Source organism: Bos javanicus, chromosome 3, assembly GCF_032452875.1.
Source record: "Bos javanicus breed banteng chromosome 3, ARS-OSU_banteng_1.0, whole genome shotgun sequence".
NCBI classification, from domain to species: domain Eukaryota; kingdom Metazoa; phylum Chordata; class Mammalia; order Artiodactyla; family Bovidae; genus Bos; species Bos javanicus.
In genome coordinates this window covers 117712393-117732045 of record NC_083870.1, presented here as the reverse complement: position 1 = coordinate 117732045, position 19653 = coordinate 117712393, and the positions used below count along the sequence as shown (strand labels likewise).

The window sequence follows — 19653 nt, the reverse complement described above, 5'->3', positions numbered from 1 at the left end:
CACAGCCACACGTTTTGCATCGAGGTCCTTCCTGTTTCTGATGATTAGCTGGAAGGGTACTGAGCTATGGCTCTGTCTTTTCTCTGAGATGGGCTCCCCTTAGGCATTTCCTGCGGGGGTCTGGCTGTGAGCGAAGCCCGGGGCAATGCGCGCAGCTGCCGCTCTTGAACCAGGAGCTCATCACAGAGCTCTCCCTTCCCTGGATGGCGGCAGGGGCCCGAAGGCGGCTGGGCTGTCCAGGAGCTTCTGGGAGCCTCAGCCTCCTTGGCTGAGAGCTGGGGTGAATGCACGAGTGTCCTCAGGGCCTGCTGTGAGTGAGGTGCAGCCCCAGAGGGTGCTACATGGAGCTGTGAGCGAGGCCGGCTGGCCTGCCTTCCGGGTCATCATGTCGTCGGGGGGAGGGGGCCCTCAGACCTGCCTGAAGACAGAGGCCCTGGGCTGTGGAGGCCATGACCGAGCACAGTCAGAGCCCCGGCCAGACCCAGCCGCAGGTCTGCTCGGCAAAGATGGTCCTCACACAGCCCGCTGTGGCTCTGGAGGAGGCCCATCTCGGGGCCTTTAGACACGCATCCCTCAGAGCCTCAGTTTGCTGCTCTGTACAATGGGCACAATGACAGCTGCCAGCCCCGAACCCTCGTCTGGGATCCCACTTGTTAGGGGTTCGGTGGCGGGTAAGGGCCACCCCAGAGGGAGGCCTGCTGCCTGGGGCCTCCACTTCTGGGTTGCTGGCCTGTGCCCTGCTCAGGTGAGGCCGGCTGCTCCCAGGACCACATCTGCTGTTAGTCCCATCCTGCGCCCTGGGAAGGTGAGCCTCAGGCTCTGTCGCCTTAGGCGATACGGGGACAGCGGGGACAGAGGGACCAGGTTTGGGTCACACAATCCTTCGGATAGTCTCGTGATACGGTTCCAGCTCACAGTAGGGAGCCTTGGCCCTTGTGCGGTCAGCAGTGAGGACCAGAGCCTTTGCCATGTGAAAAACAGTTATTTTCCCAAGCAGTGAGCAATCCTCATGATGTCACGGACCCGCCAGAGGACCCAAATCGGATCTGTTCCGCTGCCGAGTGGCCTCTGTACGCTCTCTGGAGGTGACGACTCGGCCCAGCCCCAGGGCGGGAGCGTGCAGAGAGCTGGGGCCTCCATGTGGGGCTCCCTGTGTGCTTCTGGGGGGTTCACAGCTCCACAAGAGCCCCAAAGGAGGGGAGGGGAGCTTAGCAAAGCGTTACACAGGCCAAGGACCCCCCCACATAGGGCTCTGGGGGCCCTGTGTGCCCCTCCCTGGCAGCAGTGTCCTGTGGGTACAGAAAGGGGGGCGGCGTCTGTGGGCAAGGTAACGGATCCCAGGGCTGAGGCACTGGGGTGGCCGCAGGCGGGGGCCGGGCGGTGTGTGGGGTGGCCCCCAACCCACCCTGTGCCTTCAGGCCTGGTGGAAATCCAAGCCTCATTCCTGGGCCCTCAGGTCACGGCCTTGGCCCTGGCTTCCCGGCGGTCTGATGCAGCCAAGCTGTTCCCACTCGCTTCTCTTCCTGCAGAGGAAGGACCTCTGCCGATGAAGTCATGGGAAGCCCAGCTCCCTCTGCCCCCAGAACCGCGGGAGCCTCAGCAGCCTGTGGAGCGGCCTCCGGGGGGGGTGGGGGGTGGCGGGCAGCCTGCCTTTGCCATATGCCCAACATCACCCGGCTCTCAAATCATGTAGTTGCCCCCACTGTGCAGATGAGGAAACAGACTAAGCCTTGGGGTTGGCCTGAGGTCATGGAGCCCCCAGGTGCCCTCTCCCTCCCCAGCTCCCTCTCTGGGCTCTGCCTCTGCTCTGCTTGGTCCTGGAGGCAGAGGGGTGCTAACTCCCCCCTGTTGGTCCTGGGAGCCCCTTGAGCCCCCCGTTCAGTCACCTCAGCAAGCCCACACCTCAGATGCAGCCCCCCGTCAAGTTCTTCCATCATTGAATTTGAGGGGCCAGATCCAGGCACCCTGAGGCAGCTCAGGCAGTCCGGCCCCCCAAAGTGGAGCCCCAGGCCCTGCAGGGGGGTGTGCTCCCCCAACCCAGGTACTGAGCCCCGTGCAGGCGGGCGGAGCAGAGAGCAGGCGTTCACCTGGGACATTTTCAACTACGTGTATTTGATCAGAAAAAAACTCCAGTGTGACATGCTGAGTCTTTGAAATAGCACCTTTGATCAGCATCTAAAAAATATTCCAGGTGATTTTCTTACAGAAAGCGGGGAGGATCCCAGAGACCTCCGTCTTCAGTTTCACCCGCCCCATCCACCATCTGACTGACCAAGTGTCCTGAGGGCTGCGGCTCGTATTCCTCTGGGACCAGACCCTCAGCACGCCCCACTCTGTCTGGATCCTGGGACCCACTCAGGTCTCTCAGAAGAGATGGGCAGGAGTCAGTCTGGGAGCAAAGTGGCCCTGGGTCTATGGGAGCCAGAGGGACCCGGAACCCGATGCTCAGGATCAGCAATGTCGGGGGCCCTGCAGTCCCCGAGGGACTCTTGGAGGAGCCCACGGGCTGGCCCTGGAGAGGAAACCCAGGTTTGGAGGGTGTCGGGAGCTGCCCGAGGGCTCAGCAGGTCGGCGCCGGGGATACAGCCAGGCTGGGCACCCCCACCGAGCCTGTGTCGAGGCGGGAGGGCCCGGTGAGGGGCCTCCATCATCTCAGTGGCCACAGACGCGGTGCCTCATTCAGGATGGGTGAGGAGGGGCAGGGGCCTGAACCTGCCCTGCGAGGGGCCCCAGTGCTTCCTGAGGGACTCTGGGCAGTCCACGTGCTGGGCCTCCTTGCCCAGCAGGCCGCCTGAGGGCAAGTCACTGGAGCACCCAGGAGCTATCCCCAGAACACCAGGACACCAGCCCCAGGACACCAGCCCCGCCAGCTCCCCTCTGGGGACCTTCCTCCTGACGAAGCGCCTTCATTTAGGTCCTGGTGATAAAGAACCTGCCTGCCAACGCAGAAGATGTAAGAGACAAGGGTTCGATCCCTGGGTTGGGAAGATCCCCCAGAGGAGGAGATGGCCACCCACTCCAATATTCTCGCCTGGAGGAGCCTATGGACGGAGGAACCTGGCAGGCTAGTCCAGGGGGTGGCAAACAGTCGGACATGACTTAAGCAACTTAGCACACACCCCAAGAAAGGGGGGAGCCCAGGCCCTTCTTGACCCCCTCTCTGGGCAGCCTTGCCGCCCTCTCTGCCCCCAGCGCCCCAGCAAGTGGAAGGCCTGTCTCTCCCAGCCCCCACACCTCGCCTCCTTCCTTCTTTGTTTCTGCGGGCATTGGCCTCCTGGGGGGCTGACCCGGAACAAGCTGGGCCTTCTATTTCCCCAGAAGCAGCCTTTGGAAACCAGGTGCCAGTGTGAGCCTGGGGGCCGGGAGACCCCTCCCAAGCCAACCCTGTGTGCCTGAGACCGGGGCGGGGGGGCGGCCGGACGGGTCACACAGCTGTGAGATAGCAGCAGGCCCCCCACGGCGGGCGCTGACCCCACCTCAGGGCCCTCTGCTTGGTGCCACCTGCCCTCGGCAGCCCCCCAGCTTCCAGGGCCCCCGCTGGCCCCCTCATCTGTGTGGCTCCCTCCGACCGCCACCCGAGGGACACACGGAGCGGCCGGTCCTCAGACAGATCACGAGTTCTCACGCTGCTCCCCGGGGCCCGGCTCCCTGCTCTGAGGTCTCGGACGCCCCACGGCAGGAGCACAGCTTCTCCCCATCCTTCCAGGCCTGCAGAGGCCCAGCCCCTGTCGCTGGTCAGCTCTGAGTTTGGAGTGGTGGCTGCGGAGACGAAGACTCTGCCCCTGTCGTCCCCGGTGGCCCCAGCCCAGCCTGGACCCAGAGGGGCCGGTGACGCTGAGCCGTCAGACAAACCAGACTGGAAGGGGGCCGTGCCCCTGGGGTGGGGGCACCACCAGCCCGCTCCAGGGGCGCCGCGGGGTGGCTCAGGGCTCGGGGGCAGGCCCGAAGGGCTGGGTCCACTTGGAGACGTCCAGGAAGACGGCGGACGCGCCGTGGTAGAGCCAGAGGCGGGGCATGGCGCCGAGGCGGACCCAGGCGTCCCGGCCGCGGTCGTAGGCCTCCATCTCCACGCGGTAGTCCCCGGCCATGCCCTGCCAGCGGCCGCCCGTGGCGTAGAGCGCGTCCCCCAGCGGCACCAGCGCCCCGTTCTCGTGCAGGCTGTGCAGGGGCTGCACCTGCAGACGGTCTGCTCTCAGCGCCCGGGCCTCAGGGTGGGGGCACCTCACCCCACCCCCCATCCAGGTGCCCCACCTTCCTCCTCTCAGTGCCCGGGCCTCAGGGTGGGGGCACCTCGCCCCACCCCCCATCCAGGTGCCCCACCTGCCTCCTGGGGCCTCAGCCCTGACCCCGGCTGCCCCTGGGGTACCCCTGAGATTCTTCCTTCACAGGGAGACCCCGCTCCTCCGGGGATAACATTCCCAGCCGCCCCTTGCTCTCCGGGTTTGCCCACATCTGAGCCTAGGGCATCGAGGGGGGCCCGGGCCTCGCTCCCAAGATGCAGGCTGGGCCTCTGACTCTCTGTCTGTCTCGAGGACACAGTGTGGCCTCTGCCCTGACGGATGCCCCGGGGGACTCATCGCTCTGCCCTCAACTCAGCCCGGGTCCTCAGGGGTGCCCTGGCCGGGGGCTAGCAGGCTGAGGGCTCATAGCTTTCCCCAGGCCAGGGGGAGAGAGGTGTGCGCCCGTCCCGAAGAGCCTGGGAGGGCAGGAAGGGGAGGCCCCCCCCCAGGTGGAGACGGGAACAGGCGGCAGACCTCCAGGCCTGCAGAGGACAACATCCAGCCCTGCGGCCGGGAGTCCGGGCCAGCCCCAGGCGGCGGGCCCCAGGGACAGAGCCTGGCAGGGCTGGCCCTGCACCTGCTGTGCTGCTGTCATGGGGACCTCCGGTCAGCTGAGCACTGACGCCAGGGGACAGCTGCGGTCAGCGGATCACAGAGGCCCCCTGTTGCCCGGCTGGCCCAGCTAGCAGAGGCCGCTGTGGGCTCTGGGCACTGTCCCTCCTCCTCGGGAAGAAACGCGGAGAGAGGCCAGGGCTTTGGTGCCCCCACAAGCCCCCGGCCCCTGCCCTAGAATGGTGGAGGAGGGGACAGTAGAAGGAATGGGGGTGCGTTTGGGGGGCCAAGGGCTGGCTCCTTGCCCCTGAAACAGCTCAAGAACCCCCTCCCTGGCTTGATCATCCCAGGGGTAGGGGACTCAGTCCTCGTGGGCCTGGTCTGCAGCAGGGAGGAGGAGCTCTCTCTGAGCTCACCGGCCCTGGAGCGCCCCTGGCTGAGCCTGGTTCTGCTCCCTTGAGGAGGAGGACAGGTTTCTCTGTGTGTTGGGGACAGAGCATCTGCAGTGACCAGCGGCCCCAGGTCCTCGGGAGGGGGGTGCTCTGGGCCCTTGCGTCTGCAGGCCCCGTCCCCTGCCCCCTGCCCCAGGGGGGCCCACAGCCCAGGCCTGCTCTTTCCGGGGTGGGGGGTGGCTCACCTTCTGCCACAGGTTGGCCCCGGGGTCATACACGTAGACCTTCTTGGTGTTGTCCCCCACCAGGTAGAGTGCCCCGTGCAGGGCAGCGCAGCGTGGAGACGACAGGTACTTGGGGAGGAAGGGCGAGGCGATCACGCTCCAGGCGTCTGCGGACACACGCCCGCCCACGTCACTGGGGAGGCCCTCTGAGCCTCCTGCCCTGCCGTGCGGGTGGGGGCGCCCCACTGAGCCCCACTCCTGCTCGGGGGGAGGGCAGGGTCCCCAGGAGCCTCATTCTCGGGTCCTCAGGAGGGGCTACGAGGCATCCAGAGGCCTTGGCCTGAGTGGGCGCCCCGGGCCTCTGCCTCCATCCTGCTGGCCCCTCGGTCCGGTACCCGGGGCCCCCACCCGACCCTGGGCCTGGTCCGTCTCATGGGATCCTCAGCCTCACTGTCCAGAGGATGGACCGGAGGGGCTGCCCCAAGGGAGAGACAGAGAGTTGGCTCCTTCCCCCTGAAACAGCTCAAGAACCCCCATCCCCGGCTTGATCACCCCCAGAGGCCAGGGACTCACTCCCTCTCGACTCACTCCCTCTCAGGCCTGGCCCACGCCAGGAAGGAGGTGCTTTGTGCGAGCCCTGTATCCTCAGATCGGGGCCCAAGCTCTGACCCTGACCCTAGAGCCCGAGCTGGTGTCCGCCAGGCCTTGGGGGTCCAGGCCCGCTGCCCCTCCCCACAAGGCTGGCTCCAGGCAGAGCCAGCAGCCAGACAGGTTTAGGACCTGGGGCAGGGCTTCCTGGTCCCCCCACCTGCCACTGTGCCCCCAGCCCCCACACCTCTAGACTGTGGGGGGCTGTGGCTCTGTGCCGGTGAACCCTGTGGGCCCCTGCCTTCCTCCACCGCCCCATCCATCACTGGGGTAAGGGGGGCCGTGACCCTTTGTAAGAGGCCTGCGGCTGCCCCGCTCCCTGACCCTGTTGGCCACACCTATCCCCGGGGCCCCCAACCCACCCAGCGGCTGAGACGGGGTCACAGCCTTGCAGAGGGGCCCTGAGGCCACCTGTGCCCACCCTCTTGGCCCCACGGGCCGCCCCCAGCCCCAGCCACACCCCCTGTCCCCCTCCACACCTGTGACCGGGTTGTAGCATTGCAGAGCCAGGGCATTGTACTTGCAAGCACTGGAGCCCACCAGGTAGAGCCGGCCCCCGCAGCCGGCCGCAGAGAAGTTGCTGACGTACTTGAGGGCTGGGCGGATGGGCGTCCAGGTGTCCGTGAAGGGGTCATAGCTCTCCACCTCCACCACATCCAGAGTGGTGCCTGCGGGGCCAAGGGTAGCGTTAGGGCTGCAGGGGCCTAGAACGAAGGAAGGTTCCTGAAAACACAGGGTCTGAGGCTCTGCAGAGGCTGCAGGGGCTGCCCTGGGTGCCCAGGGGGACAAGGGCAGGGGGAGGTGGGCACAGCTCGGAGAGGCAGGTACATGCGGGCATGCGTGTGTGGTCCGTGGCTTCAGTTGTGCCCGACTCTTTGAGACCCCACGGACTGCAGCACACCAGGCTTCCCTGTTTATGCGGTTTTCCAGGCAAGAATACTCAAGCGAGTTGTCATGCCCTCCTCCAGGGGATCTTTCTGACCCAGGGTTCAAACCAGCATCTCCTGCCTTGCAGGCAGATGCTCTGCCCACCGAGCCACCTGGGAAGCCTGAGAGGCAGGGATGTGCCCCATTTTACAGAGAGGGCAGCAGAGCTCAGAGAAGGGAGAGTGTCTGTCCAAGGCCACTCGCCAAGAAGTGGCATGGGAGTGGGCTCCTGGACCAGGGATGCCTGACTTCGGAGTGGGTGATGGGGCCTCCCGGTGAGGCCCAGCTGCTCTGAGCCCTTCAGAGCCCAGGGTGACTGGAGAGGTGCCTGTGGGGGTCCCGGGAGGCTGCCATCTCCAGGCCCTTCACACGGCGGAGGCCCTTCCTGGGATGGAGAAAGTCATTCTCGGGGGGACTTTTAGGCAGCCCCTCACCCAGCCCCTCCCATATGGTGCTAGTGGAAAAGAACCCGCCTGCCAATGCAAAGAGACGTGGGCTCCATCCCTGGGTTGGGAAGATCCCCTGGAGGAGGGCATGGCAACCCACTCCAGCATTCTTGCTTGGAGAGTTCCACGAACAGAGGAACCTGGCGGGCTGCAGTCCTTGGGGTCGCAGAGTCGGACACGACCGAGCGACTTAGCACGCACGCAGTGTCCCAGCCCTGGACCGCCTGGGTGTGATGGTGACGCACACCAGCGTGGGTGGGCGCCCACCTGGAACCCACCTCGGGCTCTGAGAGCCTGGGCCCCAAGCTGCCTTGTACCCTGTGCAAGCCCTCTGTCCTCGGGTGGGGGACACGGAAGCCACTGAGGGAAAGGGGGTCCCCGGGACAGGTGGGGCTCCGGGGATGGCGCTAGGGCCAGCTGTCACCTCCGGAGGCCGTGGGACACTTGCTCAGCCGCCTGCTGCGTCGTTCACTATTCATCTGTCAGCATCCCCAGGGCGACTCCTCGCAGCGCCTCTGGGGTGCAGGGGGGACACGGTGGGCCCTGAGCTCAGGCCGGGGGTGTCTGGAGGCCAGGTGACAGCGAAAGCGTGCCCCGTGGGTCCCCTCGCCCCAGGGACGTCACCGAGGAGGTGACCCCGAGCTGAGGGCCGAGCCCTGGTCCTGGGGTGAGCGTGGCCATCCCCATCGGCAGCTGAGACCCTGGCTCTTCACAGGGTTGGGGGACTGACTCCTTGTCCTGTTCTCTGCGTCCCAGAAAACATGGAAGCAGCCTGGAGCTGGGCCCTGAGACTCCTGCCTGAGCCGCACCCCAGGATGCCCGGGGGCGGGGCGCGGCGGCAGGGGGCGGGGCGCGGGGAGGGGCCTTACCGCCGACCGCGTAGATCTCCCCGTTGAGCGCGGCGCTGGCGTGGTTGGTGCGGGCCTTCAGCATGGGCGCCACCGGCCTCCAGGCGGCCTCCTTCAGGGGGAAGCACCAGGCCTGCGTGGTGGACCACGCGTCCGTCCTGGAACCTCGAGAGCCCCCTACGAGAGAGGCTCTGTCTACGCGGGCGCCCACTGGCCTGGGACCTCCGGGCGGGCGGGGACTGAGCACCAGGGCTCCTGCCCCTTCCTCGGTGCCAGGCCTCCGTCCTGCGGGACCCTGGGTAGGGGGGTGGTGACCGCGGTGGCACAGTCTAGCCCTGTGACCTGCAGAGACCCCTCCACACCACATAAACAAGCGGGACAGCCTCTCAGACCTCCATCAGTGAAAGCTTTTTTCTCAACCAATCCTCCTGAGGACTGCACCCCCCCCCCAACTTCCAAGATATAAGAGCAGAGGGACACCCCCCTCCTTCACATGCTTCCTCCTGGGGAGACCCTGGCTGCAGGACAGAGCCCGTGATGCTCCCCTGTGCCCGCGTGTGGACCCGTGGACTTGACATGACATTTCCTTGTTTCTGTAGGATGGAAAGGTCTGGGAGAGTCTTGACCAAACGGCCAGTGATCCGAGCATGGCATTCAGGGCTCAGCCTCGGGGCTCAGGACACGGCCCCCGCCCCCCACACCCCCCCCCCCCCCCCCCGCCCACCTGTCACGTAGACGTCGTTGTTGAGCGCCGCCAGCGAGAAGCCCCACTTGTGGTGGTCGGGGAAGTCTGGGAGGGCCATCCACCTCTCTGGCAGAAGACAGGGGAGTGTCAGGGTGGCGGGGCTTACTGTGGGGGCCCCCTTCCTGCTCTGCGCCTTTCCGCTTGAGGGGGGCAGAAATGTCCCCTCACCGGTGGGGGGCAGAGGCTGGACTCAGCTGGGTGCAGAGGTGGGGAAGGATACCCAGTGGTGTGGGTTCAAAGTGGCCCCGGCTGCCCCCGCTGCCCCGGGCTTGGCTCCAGGGGGTCCCTGGCTCCCCATGCCACCCTTGGGGCCTGGCACCCTGGGTGTGCAGAGAAGGGGTCCAGGCTCCAGGGGCTGGCTCTCACCCTGACCCTGCAGCTGATCCTACCAACCCCGATGGACTTTTTGGCCCCTAGTCAGCTCCCACCCCAATCAGGTGGAGGAGGGGTTAAGGGGCCTGATCACTAAGCCACAGGTGGGTTATAACACAAGCATCTTTCATTCACTCGATTCTTGTCTTTTCGCTCACCCCGAGCACCTTCTGGGCCCACGGGCAGCAGGGAGGGGACCAGACGCGGCCATGCAGCTGGCAGAGTGGGTCCCAACCCCCGTGCCCCTGCTCCAGTGCCGTGGCCTCAGACAAAGCCCAGCCTCAGTTTCCTCATCTGTAGAATGGGGCTAATCTCTCTCCTGGTGGGTGGGGACTGTGGGAGATGCGGCCGTCACACGGCAGCTGCCCAGCTGACGGTGGCTGTGAGAATTAATGCCCCTGAGGTGAGACAGAGCAATGCCCACACCACTGCATGAGGCAGCAATGGATCTGCCTTCACGAAGCTACAAGAGCAAGAGATTGACTTTGAAAAAAACCAAAATGAGCAATAAAAATGGGAATGTTTAGTCCTCTCTATGGACACATTTTGGGTGTTTGTGGAAGGCTGTGGGAGAGACCGGCCTCTGGGATGTCCCCAGGAGGATTCCTGTTTACTGTTTACAACTGTACAGTGGTTTTCAGGACATGCGGAACCCCCGCTAGTCAGGGACTGTGTGTCCCCCTGACTCACGTCTGTGTCACCCCAGGGTGGGGACACCAGGCCTTTGCCTGCCAGCCTCCCTGCCGCCGCCCTCCCCCCCCCGGGGTCTCAGGGACAGCTGCTCCCAATTCATCTGCTGACGTCAGCCCACAAATCCCCCCCGTCAGCCCTGGCTTCCTGGAGCCCGCCAGCCGCTGACGCCACGGGGTGGTGGCCCCCTGCCCAGCAGCCCCAGGACGGCGGCCAGCGAACCAGTGCTTTCCGAAGAATTTCCCGGGGCTGGCGTGGCGCCCCTCCCCCCAGAGCCCTGCTGCCCTCTCACCCCTCCTTTCCGGTGGGGGGGGGACCTGTGAAGGGGCTCCTGGGCAGGAGAGGCAGGCCTGGCCCCCTTTCTTCACACTGACTCCTCATTACAAAGGCCATTTCACAGATGAGGAAACTGAGGCTCAAGGAGGCAAAGTGACCTGCTCAAAGGCGGGAATCGGGACCCCACTGGGCCCACCCTGATCCTGAGCTGTTGCACCCCAGGCTGTCCGCACCCCCAGCTCCCTGTGCTCCTCAGGACTGAGGCCCCGGTAGGCAGACAGAGGAAAAGCGCCAAGGGGAAGCAGCTGCCAGCTGGCTCTCCCGCCCAGGCCAGTGGCCACTTTGCCACACCAGGCAGTCTGGGCAGGGGACGCTTTCCCCAGGCCCCAGCGCGTGGAACCCCAGAGTTAGGGCTGCGGCTGGAGGCAGAGGGGTTCGCAGGGCCCCCCCGCAGTCCACCTCCCTCCCCTGCTGGGGCCTGGGCTCCTCTGCAACCCCCCCACCTCAAGGACGGAGGGCGCCCTGCGTCGGGGCTGTGGGGCCCTCAGGGTACTCACTGGCCTTAGTGTGGTAGAAGGCGAAGTTCCCGGCCAGGGGGGCGAGCTCCTCAGCTCCCTCCTCCTCCTCCTCCAGCGCCCGCCCGCCCACCACCACCAGGACCTCCTCCAGCTTCTGCGGGAGAGCCAGCAGTGCCTGTGGGGCCAGGGGGCTGGGGTTAGGGGCAGGCCCTATCCTTGGTCAGAGGGGCCCGGGTGCGGAGGCTGGCCGTGGCCTGGGCATTTGGGAGCTGCTGTGGGTCCACAGTGTGGCCCTGCGTCAGTGCACATGCGTGGGGTGGGGCGAGCTGCAGCGTGTGCGTGTCTGTGTGGGCTTGTGCATGAGTGTGTGTGCATACACGTCCACATGCAATGGCTGCCATGGGCTGGTGATGGCAAGCGCTCTGAACCTGGACAGGTGGCAGCCGGGTCCTCATGGGCCTGAGCGCGAGGCCTGCTCCCTCCCAGCCACTCTCCAGCCCCTGCCCCGCCGAACAGAGTTGTTTCTGCACCACCTTTGGAACCAACCCCCAGACCCTGTCCCCAGACCCCCAGGTAGGCTCCCCACCCCCTGGGAGCCCAGCTCCCCTGTGCCAGCCGGGGTGGCCACATAGGATGGCCCTGGATGGCAGGAAATGCTGGAATGTTTCTTGCTGGGTGAGAGCTCCCTGGATCCCAGAGTCCCACTGCCTCTCTGACCCACCCTCAAGTGTCCTGACGTCCCACCTCCAGCACCTACAGGGTGACCACCTCGTGTGCGGGTGGCCAGCGGCTGCACCCTGTACCCGGCAGGCCGGTGGTGTGGATGCAGAGTGGCCAGTATTTTCCACCACACCCCCCACCGCTGGCCTGAGCCACATCTTTGTCCCCAGAGTTGGCTCCTAACAGGTTCTTCTGAGCAAAGCCCTGAGCCAGCTGCCTGGGAGCAGACAGACTTCAGCTCCTTGCCTCAGTCACACCCTGGCCTGTCAATTAAGAACTTGCCCTCTCACCAGGCCCACCGCCAGCCCAGATAGGAAATTGCATCCCATAAACGCTTGAGCAGCTTCCGAAGGTCAGGTGGTGGCCAGCTGCCACGCCTGTCCGTGCTCCTCGCCTCTGTACAAGCTGTGCGCTCTTCCTGGCTTACTTAACCCTGCCGGGCTCCTATCTTTCCTCTAAAGCCCAGCTCAGATGCTGCCTCCTCCAGGCAGCTTTCCCTGACTGCCTGCCCCTGTGAGGACACCCAAAGTCCAGCATGGCCTTTCTCATGTGCCTTGGGTGTGTTTCCAGGGGGTTTTCCCGCCAAGCTGTGGGCTAGGGATGACCACTTCTGGGTCCCCTGTCCTCGCGGGCAGGAAGTGGCACACACAGGGGCGCAGTCTGTACTTGGGAAGTGAACCGACCCCAGGGAGGCGGGGTTGCACACTCCATCCCGTCTGTCCCCGTGCGGGTGGGGTTTCGGGGCTCCTCTCCCTGCTCCCCACCTGTCACTCACCCCCTCGTGGCCCTGGGCCAAGGCCTCCCGACAGGCCTCTGACTCCCGGATCAGCGGCTCCGAGGCCAGCAGCTGCTGCACGTGGGGCCTGGGCACGGCGTCCAGGTGCACCAGGCCGAGCAGCTCAGGCAGGTGGGCGGCCCGGACCTGGGGATTATGGCGTACCCAGCGCAGCAGCGCCTCCAGCCGGCTCTGCTCCGGCTGCACCTGCAGCAGGTCGCTGGCCAGGCAGGTGGCCAGCCGCTCCTGGGACAGCTGCAGGAACTCGTCCTCCCGGGCCACGGCCTCGAAGTTCTCCCGCAGGAAGGCCCAGGCCTTGGCGGCCACGCCCAGCAGCCCCTGCTGTTCCCCAAACTCGCAGATGCCCAGACAGTTGGAGGCGTCGAGCTGCTGCTGCAGGTAGCGGCCGCAGACCTTCTGCACCGCGGGGAAGTGCAGGCGTGCGGCCGTGCGGGTCAGCGCCTCCACGTTGCCCTGGGTGACGGTCAGCCGGCCCGTGTACACGAAGTCCACCAGCTGCGCCACCACAGCGGGCTCCACGTCCCGCAGCTCCACGCGCGCCGAGAAGCTCTCCGCGAAGTCTCCCGCGAACATGGCGTGGAAGTAGGGGCTGCTCAGGGCCAGGAGCCCGCGGTGGCAGGGCAGCTCCCGGCCGCCCACCAGCAGCGTGAGGTCCACCAGCTTGGGCTGGGAGCGCAGCCGCTGCAGACCGTCCAGCACGTCCTGGGCATGCGAGGGCAGGTGGAAGTCCAGGTCGTCCACGTTCCGCACCATGACAGTGAGGTTCACCTACTCACGGGCGTCCGCGCGCGGGCTCCTGGGGAGAGGAGCCAGCACGGTCAGCCAGGGGGACTGTCTCGTCGGCCCGAGTCACCTGCCAGGCTGACCGGTCTGAGCATCAACCACACGTGAAGTGCTTCGCCCAGCCTCTCACCTAAACCAGCCCCGAGGCCCTGGGAGCCGGAGGCGTTGTCTTTCCCAGGTGAGGCGGTTGAGGCTCAGAGAGCCTAGGCAATCAGGGCAGGATGGGCCAGCAAGAGAACCAAGCCTCAGCCCCTCTCTGCACCTCTGGACTGTGTGAAACAGAGCCACCCCCAACCCTCCTAGTGGCCTCCTCTACTCCCAGATCCCCCCTTGCTGGGAAGGGCATCCGCATCTGAATAGTTTCAGCCCCACGGGTCCTTACTGGCCTGCGGTTACAGGGAACCTCAGCTGCCATGACCTTTCTGGGTGACCTTGAGTGAGCCACGCCCCTCTCTGGTCCCAGCCTCGTCATCTGCAGACTGAGAGGCTGGAGGTGAAAGGGCTGGGGGATCAGTCATCTGCAGACTGAGAGGCTGGAGGTGAAAGGGCTGGGGGATCAGCCGTGCCCTCACGGTGCCCCCCTCAGACCAGGCCATCCTGGATTTTGCACAAACACTCGTCATTCAGCCCTCATGGGAACCCTGCCAGCCGTCGGTCGCTGTTCCCGCCCCTTTAAAGGTGGGGAAACAGAGGCAAAAAGAGGCTCAAGGCCCTCCTCCAAGACTACACAGCTCGGGGGTCCCGGGCCCCCGGACCCCCCAGGTTATGACACTGGATGTAGGTTGGCGAAGACAAGCAACCACAAGAGAGCAATCTCAGTTCGAATCGCCTGATCCAGCGAACGCACTTCTGGGCTAATTTAATTATGCACGTATTTCCTTACGATCTTCTGATATTTTTGCCCTAAGAAAACCGCCCCAGAAAAAAGAAAGTTCTGCACAGCTTGTCTTCCCCTGAGTGACCACAGAGCAAGAAGCTGCACCCTGAGACGCTGTGGGTCCACCAGGGGGCGCCTTAGCAGCCAACAAAGCAAAGGCCAGTGCAAAATGCCGGGTCCACCCAGTGCCATCGAAACGACAAAGCCCCAAAGCTCCCATAAGGAGAACTTGCCCTGTGGACGCCCCAGGTCCCGTGCCGGTGGCGGGAACTTGAGCAGGGAGGCACACAGAGAACCCACCCGGAGGCCCAAGAACCTGCCTGGGCTCCGCTGGGTCAGGATGGGTCCAGGGCCCTGGTGGGGGTCCAGCCTGCCTCACCCCCTCCCTGCAAGGCCCTCTGGCTCGGGGGAAGGCAGCGCGTCCCTCTCAGGGGAGCGCAGGAGATTAGCCAGGCGGCCACTGCCCCAGGCAGCCGGAGGCCAGTGGGCGGGAGCGCCTGGCACCTTCCTGGGGAGCCTCAGGTCATCTGCTGACACCTGCCGCCCTGCAGTCCTCACCAGGGGCCGAGGCTTCCAGGGGGCTCAGAGCCCCCTGCCCAGTGCCTGCCAGGCCAGGAGTGAGGAGGGCAGAGCGGGCAGGACAACAAAGGGCCTCAGTCCAGCCCTGGCTGGGGCTGGACGCCGAAGCCCTGGCTGCAGGCGGAGGTGTGGTCCAGCCTGCCCCCCGCTTCTCCAGAAAGACCTGAAGGGAAGCAGCCCCGCTGAGCCCCCACCCCAGCCCCCCGGGGCTGGGTCTAGGCTGTGTGCGGGTCTCTTCGCAAAGCACTCAGGGCTGGGATCTCCAGGCCCACTGGGCTGTCCACTGTAACTCCCCTTCCCCTGCTGGTCCCAGCCCCGGTCCTCACCTCCCCCTTCCGGCTGCCCCCAATCCTACCTCTCAGTGGGTCTTTGAGACCTTGTCTCAGAACTCAGGCTGGAGAACACGACTGCCCAGCCGGCCAAGGGGCATGGAGGATCTGCTGGGATATGACGGGGCCAGGCTGGGCTGGGCTGGGCTGGGCTGGCAGCCACGTGGGGACAGAAGGGTATTTTTAGTCTCTGTCAGCATCTGGTGGGAGGGGGGTGGCCAGTAAGGGAAGGAGAGGAGTGACAGCTCCTCTCTGCTTGTCCTCTCTGAATGACCATGCTGGCCGGGAGCCTCCTGTGACCCCTGGGCCAGGACAGACGGCAGCAAGCACCTGGGGAGTGGCACGTCTGGGCTTACCCCTTACTCCCAGTGAGGAGTGTTGGGTCTCTCACTTCTGTGTTTTCTCATTGGCAAGAGGGGCACAATGAAGCCCGAGCTGGGGACTCAGGGGCCACACGGAGCCCTCAGCTCAGGGCCAGGGTGTCATAAGGGCCCGGCACATAGCAGCTTTCCTGTGGTTATTGACAGGGGTGCACGTGGCCTCTTATTTTCCATCACGTGGGAAAAAGTGACCATGGTGAGGAAATGGGGGTTGCTCAGCAAAGACTTTCAAGACCTGGGGTCCCTGGTGCTGGGAAGTCTTGGTGGTAAAGGAGGGGCTCAGAGAGGCGCCTCCCAGGCTGGTGACGGGGGTGCGCGGTCCCGAGGCTCTGTGTTTGTATCGTGGCCTTGGCCTTGGGCCTGCCCTGATGTCTTCGTTAGTAGTGATGCCCAGGAAGGCTAAGAAATGGGATGGTCTAAAAATACAGCTGCAGAGGCTCGTGGCCTCCTGGGAGGCCTGGTTCACGGCAGTCACAGGGGAACTCCTGACACCTGGATCTCTGCAGGTTCTGGAGTCACAGGCCCCGACTGAGTCTGGGGTGAGTGGAGGGCATGCAAGGCATCTCCGCCAGGGGGCAGAGAGGGCATCTCTCATGCCAGGGGCAGAGGGGGGCATCTCTCATGCCAGGGGGCAGAGGGATGTTTCCAGCCCCAGGCCTACAGGCACCAGGGAGGCCCGCTGGGGGGCTCTGCCTGTCAGCCCCTCCGTCTTGTACCCGCTTGGGCCTCACCAGTACAACCAGTTTCAAGGTGTGCTGGGACGTGGAGGAGTCAGGTGGCCAAGGCTGACCGGCCTCCCAAAGCCCACTGGGGACTGGCTGGTGCTCTTACAGGACAGAGGGGCCTGGGGGCACCAGGGTGACGGGCCCCACTCCTGGCAAGGTAAGGGAATTTCCCCAGGGTGTCTGGGTGTCAGGACAGCGCGGGTTTGGGACAGCTGTCTCCTCCCGGGGACGTGGCAGCTGGCCCAGCTTCCTGCTGAGGCGCTGGTTGTGAGCCGGCCCCAGTCTCTGCTCTAATGTGGGAGTGTGGTCATCACACAGACACTGCAGGGATCACCTGTCCGACCACACGCTCTCGGGGCCTCCCACACGCTGCTCACTCACAGGTGTCCTGAGTCCGAGCTTCCCTCCCCAGCCCAGTCCAGCCAGATCAGTCATATCCTAGCCCAGCTCAGCCCAGTCATAGCCCAGCTCAGCCCAGTCCAGTCATATTCCAGTTTAGCCCAGTCCAGGCCAGCCCAGCCATATCCCAGTTCAGTCCAGCCCAGCTCAGCCCAGTCCAACCCAGTCATAACCCACTTCAGTCCAGCCCAGTCACATCACAGTTCAGTCCAGCCCAGTCATATCCCAATTCAGTCTAGCCCAGTTCAGCCCAGCCCAGCCCAGTCCAGACCAGTCATATCCTAGTTCAGTCCAGCCCAGCTCAGCCCAGTCCAGTCATATCCCAATTTAGCCCAGCCCAGGCCAGCCCAGTCATAGCCCAACCCAGCTCAGCCCAGTCCAGCCCAGTCATATCCCAGTTCAGCCTCGCCCAGTCATAGCCCAGTCCAGCCCAAGGTCCTGCCCCTTCCCCAGAGCCCCAGGACTTCCCCCTAGGCTTCCTCAGCATCAGCCTTCCTAGGCTTCCTCAGCATCAGCCTTCCTCCCGGGGGCTTCATGGATGTCTCCAGCTCTTGCTGTGTCCAGGGCCCTCCCGGAGAAGGCGCTGGAGGGGAAACAGAGGCATTGGTTTTGCCTCCCGACCCCAGCCCCCACTTTGTTTGCAGGCAGAGCACGAAGGGTTAATGCACCCCTGACTTGGGCCGCAGGAGACAGGACAGGCGATGCTGATGACAGGCCAGGGTCACGGGCAGCTGCCCGCCCCCCGTCTTGTGTACAGCACAGGGCGCCAAGAATGGACGCCCTACGGGGACCCAGCGCCTCAGATGACAGGTCAGTTTGGGAAACTCGAAACCAGGGGCTCAACAGATCCTCATCGTCGGATTGCTCCCCAGTGGGGCAATTTTTAAAAATACACTGCCTGTTTCTTTTTAGGATGATAAAAATAACACATGTTCATGGTGGGAGATTTGGAAAACACAGAAAGACACGAAGCAGAAAACTGGCAACAGACAATCCCCACGAGCACACGGGTGTCAGGACCGTGGCGAGGCCTGTGTTCTGTTTCATCACAGTACTCTGTGGCAAGCATTTCTGATGTGATGAGGCATTTCTGATGTGATGAGTCTTTGGACCATGTGATTTTTAATTCCACCATAATGGGGACACATCATGCTTTAAGAAGATGGAAGTGACACCCGATCACTTCTAGTAATGGACGTGCAGGTTGGGAGCCATGCGGACTGTGGTGACACAGGCGTCACCTCTGTGCCTTGCCCCGGAACAGATGGGGAGTGTGAGATGACCGCGGTAAAGCACACAATCATCTTTACAGCCTGATGCGTGGACAGAGGGTCGTCCAGCTCGGGTGACCGAGGCACTTACCTGCAGGAGGTAAGACTGCCCCCTACGCTCAGCCTGGCCCCATCATGCTGTGGGGTCCTGCACAACCAGACCCGCCCACCCCCTCAGCGGGTGTTTCACGGATTTACTTGCTCAAAGCATCTCTTATTCCGTCTGGGATTTTTCTGGGGCATAGGGTGCCGTAAGGTCATACATATTCTTCCCCAAATAGTTTCCAACACTCTCACTATTATTAACAATCCCTTCTTTCCCCCACAGATTTGCTGCAGCATCTCTATTGCAAAAGGGCAATGTTTTCTGTGTGAAGTGTCTCTTCTGCTGATTTGAATGACCATATTCTAGGGTCAGAACAACCCTAGTTCCATCAATGGACTCAGTTCAGTTCAGTCGCTCACTCGTGTCCGACTCTTTGTGACCCCATGAACCGCAGCACGCCAGGCCTCCCTGTCCATCACCAACTCCCGGAGTCCACCCAAACCCACGTCCATTGAGTCAGTGATGCCATCCAACCATCTCATCTTCTGTCGTCCCCTTCTCCTCCTACCCTCAATCTTTCCCAGCATCAGGGTCTTTTCAAATGAGTCAGCTTTCCACATCAGGTGGCCAAAGTATTGGAGTTTCAGCTTCAGCATCAGTCTTACCAGTGGACACCCAGGACTGATCTTTAGGATGGACTGGTTGGATCCCCTTGCAGTCCAAGGGACTCTCAAGAGTCTTCTCCAACACCACAGTTCAAAAGCATCAATTCTTCGGCGCTCAACTTTCTTTATAGTCCAACTCTCACATCCACACATGACCACTGGAAAAACCATAACCTTGACTAGATGGACTTTTGTTGACAAAATAATGTCTCTGCTTTTTAATATGCTGTCTAGGTTGGTCATAACTTTCCTTCCAAGGAGTAAGTGTCTTTTAATTTCATGGCTGCAATCACCATCTGTGGTGATCTTGGAGCCCAGAAAAATAGTCAGCCACTGTTTCCCCATCTATTTCCCATGAAGTGATGGGACAGGAAGCCATGATCTTAGTTTTCTGAATGTTGAGCTTAAGCTAACTTTTTCACTCTCCTCTTTCACTTTCATCAAGAGGCTCTTTAGTTCTTCTTCACTTTCTGCCATAAGGGTGGTGTCATCTGCATATCTGAGGTTATTGATATTTCTCCCAGCAATCTTGATTCCAGCTTGTGCTTCATCCAGCCCAGTGTTACTCATGATGTACTCTGCATATAAGTTAATAAGCAGGGTGACAATATACAGCCTTGATGTACTCCTTTTCCTATTTGGAACCAGTCTGTTGTTCCATGTCCAGTTCTAACTATTGCTTCCTGACCTGCATATAGGTTTCTCAAGAGGCAGGTCAGGTGGTCTGGTATTCCTATCTCTTTCAGAATTTTCCACAGTTTATTGTGATCCACACAGTCAAAGGCTTTGGCATAGTCAATAAAGCAGAAATAGATGTTTTTCTGGAACTCTCTTGCTTTTTCAATGATCCAGCAGATGTGGGCAATTTGATCTCTGGTTCCTCTGCTTTTTCTAAAACCAGCTTGAGCATTCGGAAGTTCACGGTTCACATATTGCTGAAGCCTGGCTTGGAGAATTTTGAGCATCTCTTTACTAGCGTGTGAGATGAGTGCAATTGTGCGATAGTTTGAGCATTCTTCGGCATTTCCTTTCTTTGGGATTGGAATGAAAACTGACCTTTTCCAGTCCTGTGGCCACTGCTGAGTTTTCCAGATTTGCTGGCATATTGAGTGTAGCACTTTCACAGCATCATCTTTCAGGATTTGAAATTGCTCCACTGGAATTA

At 62.8% G+C, this 19653-nt stretch overlaps 1 protein-coding gene across 1 annotated transcript; it reads right to left on the bottom strand.

Moving 5' to 3' along the window:
* Positions 1-2092: 2092 nt before the first annotated feature.
* On the bottom strand, positions 2093-15152 carry KLHL30 (kelch like family member 30). The gene is made up of 8 exons (XM_061412804.1): positions 15029-15152; positions 12414-13230; positions 10958-11093; positions 9042-9128; positions 8339-8494; positions 6576-6764; positions 5470-5615; positions 2093-4175 (listed from the first exon to the last, which is right to left on the bottom strand). Exons 2-8 carry the CDS (start codon positions 13185-13187, stop codon positions 3924-3926), a joined length of 1740 nt encoding a protein of 579 aa, XP_061268788.1. The 5' UTR covers positions 13188-13230; positions 15029-15152; the 3' UTR covers positions 2093-3923.
* Positions 15153-19653: the final 4501 nt, after the last annotated feature.